At 36.3% G+C, this 17,513-nt stretch overlaps 3 protein-coding genes across 5 annotated transcripts; all 3 read left to right on the forward strand.

Moving 5' to 3' along the window:
* The first annotated feature begins 655 nt into the window (after positions 1-655).
* Positions 656-9,554, forward strand: LOC123889494 (DEAD-box ATP-dependent RNA helicase 10). 3 transcript variants are annotated; one of them, XM_045938845.1, is made up of 15 exons: positions 660-882; positions 3,249-3,319; positions 3,557-3,706; positions 4,010-4,139; positions 4,259-4,328; positions 4,500-4,562; positions 4,697-4,771; positions 5,164-5,283; positions 5,983-6,024; positions 6,521-6,595; positions 7,272-7,418; positions 7,606-7,743; positions 7,937-8,048; positions 8,143-8,231; positions 9,234-9,554. In XM_045938845.1, the coding sequence occupies exons 3-15, from the start codon at positions 3,571-3,573 to the stop codon at positions 9,357-9,359; spliced, it is 1,323 nt and encodes a 440-aa protein (XP_045794801.1). In that variant the 5' UTR covers positions 660-882; positions 3,249-3,319; positions 3,557-3,570; the 3' UTR covers positions 9,360-9,554. The 3 variants fall into 3 exon arrangements, with proteins under 3 accessions (XP_045794800.1, XP_045794801.1, XP_045794802.1); XM_045938844.1 differs by lacking the exon at positions 3,249-3,319 and having other exon boundaries at positions 656-882; XM_045938846.1 differs by lacking the exons at positions 660-882; positions 3,249-3,319 and adding an exon at positions 2,729-3,059.
* Positions 9,555-10,170: 616 nt separating this feature from the next.
* Positions 10,171-13,548, forward strand: LOC123892360 (PKS-NRPS hybrid synthetase cheA-like). Its single transcript, XM_045942148.1, has 3 exons — positions 10,171-10,260; positions 10,591-12,410; positions 12,514-13,548. Exons 1-3 carry the CDS (start codon positions 10,227-10,229, stop codon positions 13,546-13,548), a joined length of 2,889 nt encoding a protein of 962 aa, XP_045798104.1. The 5' UTR covers positions 10,171-10,226.
* A 1,641-nt stretch (positions 13,549-15,189) lies between these two features.
* On the forward strand, positions 15,190-15,582 carry LOC123892361. Its single transcript, XM_045942149.1, has one exon. It carries the CDS (start codon positions 15,190-15,192, stop codon positions 15,580-15,582), a length of 393 nt encoding a protein of 130 aa, XP_045798105.1.
* The last annotated feature ends 1,931 nt before the right edge of the window (positions 15,583-17,513 follow it).

A 17,513-nucleotide genomic window follows, 5' to 3' on the forward strand; every position in this document is an offset into this window, starting at 1 on the left:
CATATTTTAGTCATTTTTGTTTTTTTTAGTCTTTTCAATCCATGTTTTAATATAATTTTTCAAGTTTTAAGGGTCCTCCCTACTTATTTTCTAAATTTTTTCTTCTCCTTAAAAGTAGTAAAGAGGTAAAAAAAAATGTTTGACTCAACTTCTTCTTATTTTTTACTTCTTTAGTTTATTTCTTTAGTTCTTTTAAGGAGAAATAGGGACAAATACAATATTCTACTTCTCTATTTCTTTTAAGGAGAATTGGAAAAGTAGAAAATAAGTAGGGTCAAACAGAGCCTAAATCTATTATTTTTCGGCAGTTTTTTTTGTTGTTCAAACATTATATTTCATCTTTTCTTTTTGCTTATAATTTATTGAATCTTCCAAAATTTTTAAATTCATAAAGTATTTTGAAATCCTATGATTTGTATTAGAATTCTATTAAATTTTGTGTTTAGAATCTGATAGTAAAAAAAAAAAAAAAATCCTAATACTAAAGAATCATTTAAAAAAATCTTTCAGAGTTCCACAAAATTAATACACTCTCACAAAATCTTCATATTTGTTTTGTTAAAATTGACTTTAAGCCATTAAATTTGGGACAAAATCCAATACTCTATTTATTCTCCTTAAAAATTAAACATTTCTAACCCTCAGCCACTACTTGAAAGAAAAAATGGTTTTTCTTTTCTTTTTCTTTCCGACGAAAATAACTTAAAAGAGACTTTGGAAATAATTGTAGGATATTACTTAAATACCCCAAAATTATAGGGTTAAACCCTCTCACTCTCTCTCACGACGCATTCCCTGCCTCTCTCGCATCATTCTCGCTCTCACCGTCTGTCTCCGGCGTGGTGGTGCTTCTCCCTCTGTCTGTCTCAATTTTCTGTTCAGGTCTGTTCCATATTATTCTCTGCGCACATAACTTGTCACTTACCGCCATTTACTTTTCTGCTTTCAATTGTTTCTTCTTCTGGTTTTAATTGATTTTTAGTTTTAATTTACTTTTCAAATTATAGCACAGAGTAATTTGTTTGTGCATTTCTTTTCTCAATGTTGCTTAAACTTTAAGTGCTTTATGTTATTAGTAATTAATTTGTGCATTTTTTTTTTTTGGAGTGATACAATGGTTAAACATGAGAAAAATTTATGCGTTTTATAAGAAGATAGCTTCCGACAAAAATGAAAATTATATAGCTTCAACATTGACATGTCAAAAGCAACAGTTTAACCGAAAAACTAATTATATATGACTTTTATAAATTTTAATAATAATATTTTAGTTAGTACTTGCCGCAGCTCCCCCAATATTTTCGGCAAGACACGCCAACGAACAGAACCTTCTAGCTCCAGAGACGTATTATGAAGTTGAAATTTTGAATTACTTTGTTTTGATGGTATTATATAAGAGATTGTGTGTGTGTGTGGGGGACAAACATATTCAAGCAAAATGAGCTTACTTAGAATCTTAGTTTAACAACCTTGGTTTATACCTTCATTACTTTAGTGGTACTTCTTATTTAAAGTCTTAAGTGTTTACATTGTGGTCTACGAGCCAACTTTACTTACCTCGCGGTCGAACTCTGGATTACCGGGATCCCCTTCCCCTGGGAACCAGGGCCAGGGGGCTTGTACCAAAAAAGAAAGAATATAAAGGTGATTTATTCTGTTTTCTGATTGTATCTTATTGCATTGTAAAATTGTGTTGTTATTTTTTCTTGAGATTTTTGAAGACGTGGTATGGATTTTTAGAAGTATGAAACATACATGTTATGTTTTTTTTTTTTTGAAATTTTTTATGTGAGATAGAGAGAGAGAGAGAGAGAGAGAGAGAGAGAGAGACCGGGTCATATGGTTCAACTTGTGGTTCACTAGTTCGACTTGTGATCCATTGACCTAGTGCCATAACCGAGTCGATGTCAGGTAGTTTCATAACATCGATTTAGATACATGGAATGTCAAGCATTTTTTAAGCTTGCTGTAATATATTATAAACTTATTAGAAAGTGTCGTCGCACTGTCTGACAAACATATTTGATATTTTGATTGTTTTAAACTATAGGTTGATATGTATTAGTCCTTTGTTTAATTGATTTTGATGGTTTTGACATTTTACTACCTATAAGTGTGTGTTTGGTTATGCACTGAGGAGAATTGAGTTTGGTAGAATTGAGTTTGACAGAATTGATTTTGGTTAAAAGTGAGTTTAATTAAATTGGGTTATGTTTGGATACATTCACGGAAAAGTGATTTTCATCAATTCATGTTGTTTGGATAGTTTGAATTAAAATTGCTTTTGGGTGTACAATTACCAAAATAGGTTTTAGTTGTACCAAAATATGTTTTAATTGTATTTTTTTTTAGAAAATAGGTTTTACTTGTATTTAAAACTATATATTTCAAAGCCACTAGGTTTGGTCTAGTGGTAAGAGATTTAGGTAGTATGTCATATGTTCTGGGTTCGATCTCCAGCTCATTCTAAAAAAAAAAAAACTATATATTTCATCCTTAAAAAAAACTATATATTTCAATAAAATATTGTATAAAGAAATAGAACATTTTTAAAAAAAAAAAACCTAAAATATAGAACAACTTGATTATTATTATTTTTTTTTTTGGGTACAAACAACTTGATTATTTTAAGTTATTAAAAGACTAGTATTTTCATTAAAAAATACACAACTATCAACAAACAATAAAAAAAATAAAAAAACCCAACTTAAATGGGCCAGAGGCAAAAGTAACGAGCCCAAAAATCTGTCTTCTTCAACCTAAGCAATGGTAGCCCCAAAACCACCGTCATCGCAGCACTCAGGAATTGAAAAATAAGTCTAGGGGTTGAGGGTACCAGAGGAAGATTAAGAAAAATTATACATGCCCCACATCATTTAAATCTCAAAAATCGATTTTACTGAAGGTGAAAGTTCCGATTTGTTGCTTTTAGAGCCCAATTCCATCTTCTATAACTAGAGAACGAGAGAGTGCTGTAAATTAGTTGTAGCCGCCGTGCAACTGAGAAGCACCGCTGCTGCACTCAGTGTAAATCTGAGAGATGTTTATCTGTAAATCTGGTAAGTTTATATACTAAGTGTTGCTGCTGCACTAATGTTTGTTAAGTTTAAGTTTAATTTATTATGTTTTTTTCCCTCTTCTCTTTGTTTCATCTACAAATCTGAGAAATTGAAGAAGTTATGGGTATTTTGGTAAGTAAACATGTCACTGGAAAGTTAAAGATTGTACTCGCGTTTGATCTAATGCAGAAGCTTGGATTTGTGGCTTCAGTCAAAAGCACGTTCGGCACTTGACGTACGATATACAGACTCACGTTTAGGTTTGGCCAAACATCATATGAAAAGTAAAAACTCACGTCTGGAGAAAGAAACGTGCGTTTGGAGATTATAAACGCTCAACCAAACTGCGTTTTAGAGAATCGATTCTGCAACCACCCAAACATCAAGGAATCTGTTCAAATCGCGTTTCGACATCCAGACTCGCGTTTGAGTAAAAAAAACGCAGAACCAAACACATGCTAAGTCATTTTGAATCTGATATTGAAATGTATTTGTAGGTTAGAAACTGAGTATGGAGGAAGAAAATAATGAAATGAAATCATTTAAGGATCTGGGCTTACCTGAGGAATTGGTGGAAGCTTGTGACAATTTGGGCTGGAAGACTCCGCTAAAGATTCAAATAGAAGCAATTCCCCTTGCACTACAAGGTTTGGATGTGATCTATGCTTCAAATATACCGTTTTTTTTTTTTTTGTAAAATAGAATAGAATTGGACGGGAAGCAACATTGTAAAATGATAATCCTTGTTATCCCAATGCAATCCGATTTTGAACCTAAAACTTTACAATTTACATATCAATATTATGGTTTTTATATTTTCAAAGTTATTGCATTATTGTTTTCAATAGTATTCTATTTCAACCACAAAATTTCATCCCCGTATTTACTTCTTCAGTTCTGGTTAAAGTTAAACTTTATTAAATTGCGTCTTTATATATTATGTTTCCCAGGAAAAGATGTAATTGGACTTGCCCAAACGGGTTCTGGTAAGACTGGAGCTTTTGCTCTTCCTATATTGCATGCACTCTTACAAGCACCACGCCCAAACCATTTCTTTGCTTGTGTGTTGTCTCCCACAAGGTTAGATATGTTGGTAACTGATCATGGATTTAATACTCATATAATATAATTCAGATTCTCAGTCTCACTGATTTTTAATGTAGTAAATTTCTTCTGCTTGAAACTTTTTTTAAATCTAGGGAGCTTGCTATTCAAATTTCTGAACAGTTTGAAGCTTTAGGTTCTGGAATTGGTGTCAAGAGTGCTGTGGTGAGTTCTAATATATTTTCTACCATAATACACTGTGCTTAAACTTTTTTTTTCTTCTTGTTTGCTATATAGCTTAAGTTTGTATTGTTTACTCTTGGTCTTATCATATGGTGGTTATTTACATGCATACTAAACAATTTATCTGATTGGTATCTTTTCCTTTTTCTATAGCTTGTTGGAGGGATTGACATGGTACAACAATCCATCAAGATAGCAAAGCATCCTCATATTATTGTAAGTGTTACCACTGCATGTAATAAATTGATTATTGCGATTGTATGTTGATTCAGTACTTCTTTTAGTCTGCCAACTTCATCAGTCCTGTATTTTGTTTATCATTTATTTATATTGATTTCTTGCTTTTGAAGGTTGGGACTCCTGGACGTGTCTTGGATCACCTAAAAAACACCAAAGGATTTTCTCTCAGTAAACTAAAATACTTGGTATGATTCTTCATTATTTTGATTTAAGCATGAGTATTATTTTTTATATCCAAAGGTTAAGTAGTGAATACATGTGTAGTGTGAACCAAATATAATGTTTTTATACGTTTATTGACAATTACCTTAATTTCCGCATCATAAGGGGGTTTCGGTATTCATGTGACTGTCCACTAAAATGCTTTATTCTTACTTATTTTTCTCTCTGATTTATTAATGTGATAATTTATAAATGCTTTTGCATGCAAACCTAGAAATTTATCATGAGCCTGATTTTCCTTAACCAATTAGATTTTATTTTTCTGTGAAATGAGAGCATATTGCCAGATTTACTATTCTTCAAGTATATTCCTATGTGTAGTTGGATTTGTTTGATTTCTCTTCCTTTTGGGCAGGTCTTAGATGAGGCAGACAGGCTGTTGAATGAGGATTTTGAGGAATCACTTAATGAGATTTTAGGAATGATCCCTCGTGAGCGGAGGACTTTCCTTTTTTCTGCTACGATGACGAAGAAGGTAAATATGTAGGTTTATTAACTTCTGTGAATATATTATTTATTTGGGTCTTGCTAACGTGTGCCTTAAGAGCACATGTTATGGAACCCCAAAATAGAATTATTACATTGAAAAAAATACAACAATTTGACTTTTAAAAAGTTGATTGCACAACTTTTGAAAAAAAAAATTCTATATTAACTTGTTTATCATGTTCCCTTCGGGCACATGTTAGTATTTGCCATTATCCCTTTTTTCCATTGACATTAGCCAGACATCATATCTTAATATTTAAATAAAGCCTTTTTTGCTTTACACTTACCAAGATCATTAGATATATGCTATTCGAGAAAACCTTTTTTGCATTTAACATTATAAAAGTAACAGCTTTTGTGTAGCCATATAGTAGTTTATTTGTAAGTTTAAATTCTAGTTTAGCATAAATTTAACACATTATTCAAACTCTAATGAACATAAATTCTAGTTGTTGGTTTATATATTTTTAAACTCTTGAATTGATTTAAAAAGTAATTACTCACATTATTTTAGATCAAAGCTCTTATATTTTGTTATAATAACACACAATTGCTCCATTAAGGATCTTATGGTGCAAATGATATTGAATTTATGCATTGCTTACCTGCTACAGATGGTTGATTGTGTAATTTATTCATTTTTAATGTTTCTGTTTTAATAGAAGTTGCACTCTTGCTATTTCAGGTCGAGAAGCTCCAAAGGGTTTGTTTAAGGAATCCTGTGAAGGTAAAACCATAATTATACTCCTCTCCATTGAAAGATTAATATCTTTTGCAGTATAGTAGATTTTATTGCCTTCTTAGGGACAATTTTTGTTCCAGATTTTATTGTAAATGGAAATTGCAGCTTTGCACCTCAATTATTGACTTTGGTGATGTAGACCGGTGGAAAATAAAATGAAGGTTTTGGGTCAAACTCCAAAATTAGGGTTTTCTAAAATTCATTTTGTCTGCCTTAAAATCAATAATAGAACGTTCAAAGTGAGCTCTCTAGGACATTGAAGATTTCATAGAAAAGTGTCCTTTGGTGGTTTACTCACCAGTACCACCATTAAGTCGTTCATTTACATTAAATGGGACTATAGTGTAACATATTATCTCTTATGGTAGGGAAATGTAATTATTAAATTTAGACAATGTAATTTAATAATCTTCCTTGGGAAGGAAATGTGGTTTACTTGTATATTTACACAGTTATTTTCACAATTTTATATTCAATTTAGATTGAAGCATCAACCAAGTATTCTACCGTGGATACACTGAAGCAACAGTATCGCTTCTTGCCAGCAAAACGTAAGGTATTTGTTCTCCCTTTTAAAAAAATGTTGGAATTCAGTTATTTGGGCTATCAATTTTTCGATGAATTTCTTACTAATAGGTTTTAGAAAGGCTATTTCATACTACTGTCTACTCGTGTTGAGGGAAAAATTGTTTGAAATGTCAAGCCACTTACATTTATGTTTTTTTAAAACCTGTATCAGTGCCCTGGTTCATACGAGGGCATAGCAAATGAGTTTTATTTGATATTTGGTGTATATATTAAAAGTAGATCAGAACAGGACTTAAATAGTACCCTTTGGTTTAGGCTATCTAGTTCCATTTTCGGTGTGCCAAATGCTATCGAAGTAGGAATCTAATAAGGTGGCATTATTTCCTTTTGGAAATTATCTGCTGCTTTCCATCGTTTTAAACTGGAGACATATTGTCAAGTATCACAGGACAAATACCATAGAATTAGCAAAGTAGAAGTATTGTATTTATTCTAACACCAAATAAGATTATGATTATGGTTGTCAGATGCAGAAGAGAGAGCACTTGGGTGATAAGCGACATGTTTATATTGAACATTTTTTACAAATTGCCTACTTAGAGTGAAACTTACAAAATTTCATTCAATTTGGGTTTCATGAATCACAACTAGTATCTATTTATTAATGCCTTTGATGATTGTTTCATCAATTATTTCTTTCCTAGGATTGCTACCTCGTATACATTCTCACTGAAATGGCTGGAAGTACATCAATGGTGTTCACCCGGACATGTGATGCAACTCGGCTTCTTGCTTTGATTCTTAGGAATCTCGGTTTGAAAGCCATCCCAATTAACGGTCATATGAGTCAGGTAATTGTACTAGATATCCTTCATTATAATGGTAATTTGTTCTGAATTTTTTTTCCTTGTTATTGGAGGGAATGCTGTTGTAGATGGAGTTATTCTCTGTCATCTCCCCCCATTATTTGTGTTTGTTTGTAGGTGTGCCAATGCCATCAAAATATCTCTAATTTATATTATGTCTTTCTTTTGACAGCCAAAGCGACTTGGAGCCTTGAATAAGTTCAAATCTGGGGATTGCAATATTCTCCTTTGTACCGACGTAGCTAGTAGGGGACTGGATATTCCAGCAGTAGATATGGTGATTAACTATGACATTCCCACAAACTCCAAAGTAAGATGTGCTATGTAATACTATTTTTTTACCCGTTTCATTGCAGTAATAATTAATCAAAAGTTAACAGTTGGCTTAATGTGATGATAGGAATTTGTTAGTAACTGAATGATACATCTTAATTAAAAGAAAACCAAAAATCATGGAAAGAGAATTTTTGTATTCATTGGATTCGTGACCTTGTGAACTGCAGGATTATATACATCGTGTGGGAAGGACTGCTCGGGCAGGGCGTTCCGGGGTTGCCATTTCCCTTGTAAACCAATATGAGCTAGAGTGGTACATTCAGATAGAGAAGCTTATAGGTGTGGAGCAAAATCTCTGTCTCTCTCTGCTGTGACTACTTAATGATCAAAACATTCTTATTCTTAATAAATAACAAATGCAAATGTTTTTCAGGCAAGAAGCTACCAGAGTATCCTGCACAAGAAGAGGAAGTTTTGCTTTTAGAAGAGCGTGTTAGTGAGGCCAAAAGATTAGCTGCAACGGTAAAAAGTTACATTGAGCTTAGCTATGTTTTAGGCTACTTTAGTCTTTCTATCCATTTCTGTTTCTACATAGACTAATTATGTTGGGGGGTTTTGTGGGAATTGAAATTCAGTGCCCTTTTGTTTTCCCTCCCCAGTTGAGTTTTATCTTCATTGTGTATTAGTAATGTTTCCAATAGCCACTAGCAGTACAATGATAGAAAGGGATTTAAGAAAAGATGCATAGATTATGATGGGTTAAAATCATCTCCGTATGAGGTTTTTATTTAGAGAGAGAATGACACAGATATTAATTTTTAAAAAAAAGGTATAAATGATAAAAATAAAAAATAAAAAAAAAAAAGTTTAATACATTATGCACTATATTTTTCATTCTCCAAATGAAGGCTTCTATTTCTTTTTAGAAATGGAGATGGTCTCAACTTGGTTATGATTATATTATTGGGTTTAGTAAATTATGGAGTTTTAGAATTTGAGTTGGACCTAACTCAACCACAAAACTAACTTATAAATCGAGGGAGGCCCATCACTTATAACCATTACTTAGGCCATATTACTGTCCAATGGCAGATAGAGGCCATGCCAAAAATTCTGCCATATAAACATGGTGTTGCAACCTATGGCAAAAACATGGCCGATATAAAAGGTGTTGCCGCCTATGGCTGCTATCTCCCGTGCCAAAAGGCTTTAACGCCCACTGTGGCAGAAAATTGACAACATTTCACTCAAGATTAGACATCTTGGGCTTCACACGGGTGGGCCGATATCAGATGGTCCAATGAATTTAGGATGAACTCTAATATCGTCTTAGAATTTGGGTTTGAGCTTAATTCAACTCTAAAAGTAGCTCATTGCGCGAGGGTTGTCTCCTACCACCATTCAAGCCATATAACTTTTCAACTACTGGTTATCAACATGAAGAATATGAAAATAGTCAATTCTTATGTGCTTCAATTCAATTAGTTTCTAAATATTTAACTATTTGTATTTTTTATTGTGTAGAAAATGAAGGAAAGTGGAGGGAAGAAGAAACGGAGGGGTGAAGGAGATTCGGGAGATGATGAGGATATTGACAAATACTTTGGCCTGAAAGACAGAAAATCGTCGAAGAAGTTTAGAAGAAAATGAATGTTCTTTGTTTCCTCAAAAAAATGTACTATGTTCTTTCTTGCTCTGATTTTTCTCATTTCTTACTGAGATTTTCAAAACAGAGTGTTGAGAAAGTCAAATTATTATTTGGTTATTGGAAAATTTTAAAAATTAGGATTTGTGTACCTCAAGTTAAGCTATAAATACATAAGCATTCTTCTCCCTATCACATAATTATGTTCTTGTACGATAACATACATATACAATATAGAACAGTGGTCAAACAGGCACTAGCACTACCATGACCTTCAATCGAATATGGATTGAGTGCAGTCAGTCGTGCAGTCAGCAATCTATAACCTTTCGAGTTTCGATTGAGATTAAATAATCTAGATTTTAACATCAGAATTTAATATATTTAATAAGAATAAAAAACTATCTAAAGATTTGAACCGTCTGATCTTGATTGTTCTGGGTTGACTGTACCCATTAATGACTGCATTTAATCAAATTCACCTTCTATCTGCTAGTAATCTTATAAGGTAAATAAATGTTTACATTTTATTTACTACTACCTCCATCCCATATATAAGCTAATTATAATGATGTTTTCTCTCCCGACCCCCCCCAATTCTTTTATACCCCCCGAAAATTCCATTTTGCCCCTTGCGGTATAAAAAATTTTTGCCAAACGACTTCGGTTTTTAGAAACCGCAGGAGTAGGACTTCGGTTAATATAACCCGATCGCTGAAAGACTTCGGTGAACGTTAACCGAAGTGTTTCTGTATATAAATACTCTGCTGTCACTTCTTATTATTCACAAAACGAGAATTTAAAAAGCTTACGGAAAGAAGATCGATTTTTGACGCATTTGAGGCTTGAAATCAAGATTGAAGCATCATCTAATGGATTCAAGACGCACCAAAGCACAAAACTCAGGTAACCACCGATTTAAATTCGTTTTTTCTTGCGTTCATAGGCTCTGTTTTCGCAGGTGTTCTGACAGTAACCCTTCGGGTAATATAAACCGAAGTCAAGTTATGTGACCTTCGGTTTATACGAACCGAAATGTTGATCCTCTGCGTTAGGCTTAGGCTTGGCTTGACTTGACTTCATATTGACTTATAAACTGTACTTCATATTGACTTGGCTTTATTTTGGCTTCATATTGACTTCATAGTGTGTCCTATGTGTTTAATTAGTGTTGTAATAGGATTGTAAATATTATGTGTGGTTGATTGATTGTTTTTTCATTTGCGTATGCTGTAGTTACGGAAGGCGAAATTAACGAAGTTGTCGAAGTTAGGCGACCTGTTGTGCTTGGCCTTTTTGCAACGGCCATTGTTCCATCTGGTCAACCAAGAAGTCCTCCTAATGTGCCGCAGCCGATAGAAATTGACACGTCGTCTCATTTTGCGACTGATAGGGAAGAGAACGACAGAGATGAGTTGATCAAATGGGCTCGAAGCGTGTCGCAAAGTTTAAGGTTCGCAATTATAGTTAGGCGATCCGATTCGGGCGAGAAGAGAAAGGCTCAATTGGTGTTAGAGTGTGAACGTAGTGGGAAGTATGTTCCAGCCAAGAAGAAGTTGAAATCCGATACCTCCGGAACAAGAAAATGCGAATGTCCTTTCCGACTCCGTGGGTATTACAACAAGGCAACAAAACTATGGCGTTTGACTGTTGTCAACGGTATGCATAACCACGAGTTGGACAAAGGGCTTAAAGGGCATCTCGTGGCGGGGCGTTTGAAACCGCAAGAGAAGGAATTTATGGACGAGATGACAAGGAATGCGGTCGCTCCAAAAAACATATTGTCCACATTAAAGGAGAGAGATCCGGAAAACAAGACCTCTGCAAAGCAAGTGTACAACGCTCGTCATAGGTACAGAGTTAAAATGAGGGCGTCCATGACTGAGATGCAACACTTATGTAAGAAGCTTGATGATAACAAGTACTACTACAAGTATCGGACGGTTGTTGAAGATGGAGTAGAACATCTTCAAGATATATTCTTTGCACATCCGAGGTCCATAACTTTATTGAACTCTTTTCATACTGTGCTGATGATGGACTCCACATACAAAACCAGCAAGTACAAAATGCCGCTGTTTGAGATAGTCGGATACACTTCGACCGAGAAGACATTCAACGTTGCTTTTGCCTGGCTCAGTAACGAAAAGGAAGACAACTTTATATGGGCTCTGCAACAACTACGTTGTTTGTTAAGGCGTGAGACAAATTTGCCGAAGGTTATCTTGACGGATCGAGATTTAGCTTTGATGAATGCTATTCCGGCTGTGTTTCCAGAAGCGGCGGCGTTGGTTTGTCGGTTCCATGTTAAGAAGAATGTGAGGACCAAGGCAGCCGAGCTGGTCAAGGTGAGGGATGGGGAAAAGGTCAAGGCGGCGGACATGAGGGAAAGAGTCTGTTTGGCGTTCGAGGATGTGTTAGATTCGTCTACTGAGGCTGAGTATACTGAAAATGTTATGGCTTTTAGGAAGTTATGTGAGAGGTGGCCAAAATTTGTTCGGTACGTTGAAGAGACAATTTTGGACACTGACAAAGAGAAGCTCGTGAGTGCATGGGTGGACAAGTATATGCACATGGGCAACCATACGACAAATAGAGCCGAAAGCGCACACGGTGTTTTGAAAAGTTACTTGACCGACGGTCTCGGTGATTTGGTGAAGGGTTGGGAATCGATTCACAGAATGTTAGGCAATCAATTCACCCAAGTGCAAACTGAATTTGGCCAGAACATGTCTGTGTATGGACACACATACCGGAAGAAAACACTTTACTCGACTTTGATGTTTAAAGTCTCTAGACGTGCAATGAGATACATCCACACTGAATCAAAAAGAGTCGAGTTTACTGGTATGGATAGCATGAAGTGTGGTTGTCTGATGAGGACTAATTACGGGCTGCCATGTGCGTGTTTGATTGCCAAGAAACTGCACCACAATAGGCCTATTAGACTCGATGAGGTTTACAAACATTGGAAGATAATTTGTTTCCAAGATGAAGAAGTTGGTGGCGACGTCGAGGACGATTATGCGTGCACGGCAGAGTGGCAAGCAATTCAGGTGCGTGTTTATTAAAGGCATAATACACTTATTTTACGATTTTACGATCATTATGCGTTGGTTTTTAATTTTTAATGGCATATTTTTTTTTTTTTTGTTTTAGGAACGATTGAGGACAGCTGATGTAAGCATGAAAAATGAGATCCGAGATCAACTCCGCAAGATTGCGTATCCTACAACCACCGATGTGGAGCCTCCGACCACAAATGTAAAATCAAAAGGGGCTAAAAAGAAAAAGGTGGTCCGTGGAACAAGATCCACCAGCAGAGATAAGTCTCGATGGGAGCATGTTGAAGAATATTTCACAGAGACACAAGCGTCGCAATCATCAAAGCCGTCTCCGTCAATTCCGTCCCACTCAAGGCCATCATCATCACAACCTACCGCATCAAACCCTATGCCTACGGTGTCTGAAGCTCCGCTCACTGTGTCCAACCCATTGCCACTAACATCATCATCTCAAATTTTTGGAATTAACCACATGCCAAAATTCATGCATCCCTTCATTGAAGATATCATCAACGTGGACGGCGACGGCTATTGTGGTTACCGTGCCGTTGCATTGGCTCAGAGAGGCAACGAAGATGATTTTGAACTGATACGGTGCAACATGAGCAGGGAGTTGCGATTGAATAAGGATATGTATGTTGCTATATTTGGTTGCGAGGAGCGTTACCAATATATCTATGATGCACTACTCCCACCCCCGAGGACGAGGCAACGTACTAGTATTAGGAATAGTGTTGCACCGATGGATAAATGGTTCACGTTGCCGGATATGGGACATATCGTGGCCACCATATTGGATAGAGTAGTTGTTCAGCTCTCCATACTTCAAAACGGGCCTTGTGAAACTTTTTTCCCATTGCGTTCCATTCCGTCACCAAACCCGTCTTCAAGGGTTATTTGCCTTGGCGCGTTACCGGATCACTATGTTTTGGTAAAGCTTAAAGTTGGGTGTCCGATACCCAAATCAAACAAGTCGTGGAAGCAATATTGTGCTAAACAAAGTTTGGGTTGGGAAGATTCATTCATAGCTGCGCAACATAGGTTCGAGGAGATGATGAGCACCGAGAACGTTGTCCCCATCCAACTAGTTGGTGCAGGCAGTAGAGAAACTCCATTGGTGATTGACTGATCATTTGGCCTATTTTAATGTATTTTACGTTGTTATATATTTTGATGTAAAGAACATCCATTTTGTAATGATATGAATCGAGATGTAATGACATCCATTTTGTAATGAAATATATTGAAGTGATTTGGTGTTGTGTAATTGTTTGTGTCAATATAATGATATTGGTTGAAGTAATTTTGATGTTGTGTAATTGTATGAATAATTTTTCCAATATAAATGTGTCTGGATGAACAGCATTAACAATGGATTTCGCGTGGATGTCATTCCATGGAAGGTCGTGAGTTACAATATCATTGGTTGTCATGAAAATATATTTCGGTAACTAGGTACCGGAAGTTACCCAGATTTCGGTAAATATCTGCCGAACCAGCCTATTTCCAGTGAACAAACGAAATTTTCGGTAGATTGGTACCGAAGTATGTTGTCATTCCGGCAAATAGTTACCGAACTAACATTTCGGTAAACATCTGCCGAATCGTACAAATTCCAGTGAACCACTGAAATTTTCGGTACATTGGTACCGAAATAAGGGGGTATGACAGTAACCTTCGGTGAATATTAACCGAACACATAAACTTCGGGGAATGCGAACCGAAATGTGTTTAAATTTTCAACTGTTTACTGGGGGTATAAAAGAAAACTGGGGGGTAGAAAAGATGTAAGCATATGCCTAAAAACTTGTTAAAAATCATATAAATAACTTAATCGATACGAACCCGTCAAATAATTTATATTTGAGATTACACCGACACTTTTTGTGGTTGAGATTGGACCGACAATTTTTATTTTTATTTTTATTTTTTTTTTGTGGTCAAGATTACACCGACATTTAGTTGTGGTTAAAATTACACCGACGAAATTATGTGGCCGTAATTAGATTGAATGTAGTATAAAACCGCGGTATGTGTATAGTTGTGAAAAACACGTTTGAACAATTTCGCAACATGAGTGCTTCAAATCGGTCTGTTAATAACAATAGGGCGACATCTCATGCATTTTCAGTTAAGTTTCGCGGTAACGACGAGTTGTTCTGCGTTGACCTGTCGAACAATTTGACGACTATTCAAGCTCTTAAACGCCAGATCGAAGTCATGTATCGCTTCAAATACGGCAGACAAATCAAAATAGAAAAAATTGCGTATTACGAATCGACAATCGATCTGGCCAGTGATAATGTCGGTGGATATGATGAGCAACCGCGAAAATACGAGTGGAAGGAGTTGAAAAATGATGACGATGTGAACGACATGTTCAATGGGGTAGAAGTTGATCCGAAGTATCCACGTTTGTATGCTACCTTAGTAGTTACAAACTGAAATTTGGTTACTCATGTTGTTGAATTCTCAGTTATGTTGTCGTTGCATTTTCGTTTACGTTATCGCTGATTTTTCAGTTATGTTGATGTTGACCTTTTAATTAATGAATGCTTTTATGTTGCACGTTTTTTATGCTCCATCTAAATTTTCTAAACGCTCGCCAAACGAATCAACACCCACCTACCGCATTTAAGCCCACCTAACTCCGCTAACTACCAATCCACCTCATTAACGCTCACCTACCGCCATAATGTGCACCAAACCCATCTTTAAATTCACGTGTTTTGTTGAATTCAACACTCGACAGAAAAAAAATAACGGGAAAATGGATGTCTCACTCACACAACGAATGAGATCTACTCTTGCGGCAGTTTACTTCGGCGATGGAAAACCGCATTTGTTTCGAATCAATGACGGTGAAACGTTCGAAGGTCTGAAACAGCAGCTGTACCAACTGAATCGCACCGTCAACAACCCGAACGACAATAGAACGGTATCAAATCTCCTGTATCGAAAGCCATCAATTGGTTCTGACGGACGCGTTGCTTTCACTCGTATGGCTGTTGAAAACAATGATGATGTTGAAACTATGTTTTCAATCTTCGAGCAGTACTCCTCCACGGGGCCTATCGAGCTAGATGCGACACTGACAAGATCAGTTGAAGCCATCCTTGCTTGTCTTGTTGGGCCGGAAGACCCAAATAGGCAAACTAAGTGATGCGACCGTGTTGTTATCGTTTTGTTTTTTAATTTGCCTAAGTGTGTTTTCCTTTTCATCTTTGTTGTGATTTTTAGTTTGCCTAAGTGTGTTTCATTTTCTTGAAGTTATAATTAATACTAGTCGGTGTAATTTCAAAGATTTCGGTGAGATTGAATACCAAATTTTATTTCGGTAAAAGCATACCAAATTTTTCCCAGATTTCGGTATTTAGGTACCGGAATTTTGACTCGCTCACTGGAAATAGGTAATTTCGGCAAAACTTTACCGAACTCGTAATTTCGGTAACTGAAACCCGAATATTACCCAGATTTCGGTAATATCCTACCGAACTTTTCTCTGGCTCACTGTTTTAGTTTGTTTCGGCAGAGTTTTACCGAAATATATCTTTTCCCAACGAATGACTTTAAACTATGTATCATCCGTGGGATCATATCCACGCGAAATCACCTGTTCGGATATAATCGTATTTCAAATGAAATTCATACATTCCAATACAAATCCAATTAAAAAACAAATTAAAATGGAAACCGCATTCAATATAAATCCATGTTCATACATCCCAGGCAAAACGAAATTATACGGACAAATTGTTCCATTGTACACGGTAGGTTAAAACAAATAATAAAACATAGCGAAAACAAAAAATAAAAAACTACAAGCTGCTTGTTCCGGCATCTTCCGTTGTTGTCTTCTTCTTCTTCTTCCTCTTCTTTGTTCCTTCACCCGAGTCTCTTTTCCTCTTCCGTCGCACCAAATATGCATCTACAGGGTCCAAATCAGTGTAGGCTTTTTCAATAACCACCAAAGCATCGGCCAAATTGAGTTGACCATCGAGCGCTTTCCTCAAATCCGCTCGAACCTTCTTAGTCACTTCAGACACGTCGCATTCACCGCTCACGTTGTCCTCCTCAAGGTTAGCATGTGTTGGTGGATCCGCTTCAACCGGTGGCAATATCTTCGGATGAGAAACACGGTATAACCATGGAATGTATCCGGGTACGGTATCAAATGCACGCACAACTTTTGGTCCTCGCATCTCCTCTGTCACATAGTTGGCAGTCAAGTAGGAAGCAAATGCATCAGCAATCGTAAACCGATTCATACCAGCCTTTGCAGATACATCAGGGTGCCTAGGGATAGACTGGACATGTCCGAATTGTCGGAGGACACGCTCTGGCAAGTGTGGATTGATAATAGCACTTCCACACATAATCCAACCAGTGTACCAACTGATATCTTGAAAGGGTATGGTTTGCCGGTGCTCCTCATATGGGCAAAACACCACTTCATCCATGCGCATTGTATCCAATGCGGACCTATGCTCCCCTGGAAATTTTGGTCCTTTTAAAGGCAAAAATCTTGCCGCATAGGGATTGTCGTGGATGTATTTTGGATCAACAAAACGTCCACCAAAAGTTTTGAAATGCGCCATAATCCAGGCCTATTGAAAACACATGATATGGGTAAGTAAAATATTTAATTATAACAACCGATATTCAGTTAAAAGGCAAAACGCATTTTGAGTTTGTATGTATACCTGAAATAGACAATTATAACCACCATGATTTCCACATCTCGGGCGGCTTGCAGCATCCAAGTAGTTGTACAGATATGTCAGCCCAGAAGCACCCCAATTCCATGTGTTAACTAAACTGAGGTCTCGCAAGTAGGTAAGAAAAATGACGTCCACGTACTGCATACTTTTGTTGGTGAAAATGGTTGCACCGATCAAGTATAGCAGATAGCATCTAATGGTGCATTCCCTGAGGAATTCAACATCTTCAGCAGGCTTCTTTAACCTTTCAGCTTTCAAGGCATCCTTCAAATTATCGATATACAAATCCTTCAACGTCTTAAACCCTATATGTGCTCCTTTCATTTTTTTAAACTCCTTCTTGCACTTATTGATAGGGAAGTTCAGATACTCT

The sequence above is a fragment of the Trifolium pratense genome, linkage group LG6 (genome assembly GCF_020283565.1).
Source record: "Trifolium pratense cultivar HEN17-A07 linkage group LG6, ARS_RC_1.1, whole genome shotgun sequence".
Lineage (NCBI taxonomy): Eukaryota > Viridiplantae > Streptophyta > Magnoliopsida > Fabales > Fabaceae > Trifolium > Trifolium pratense.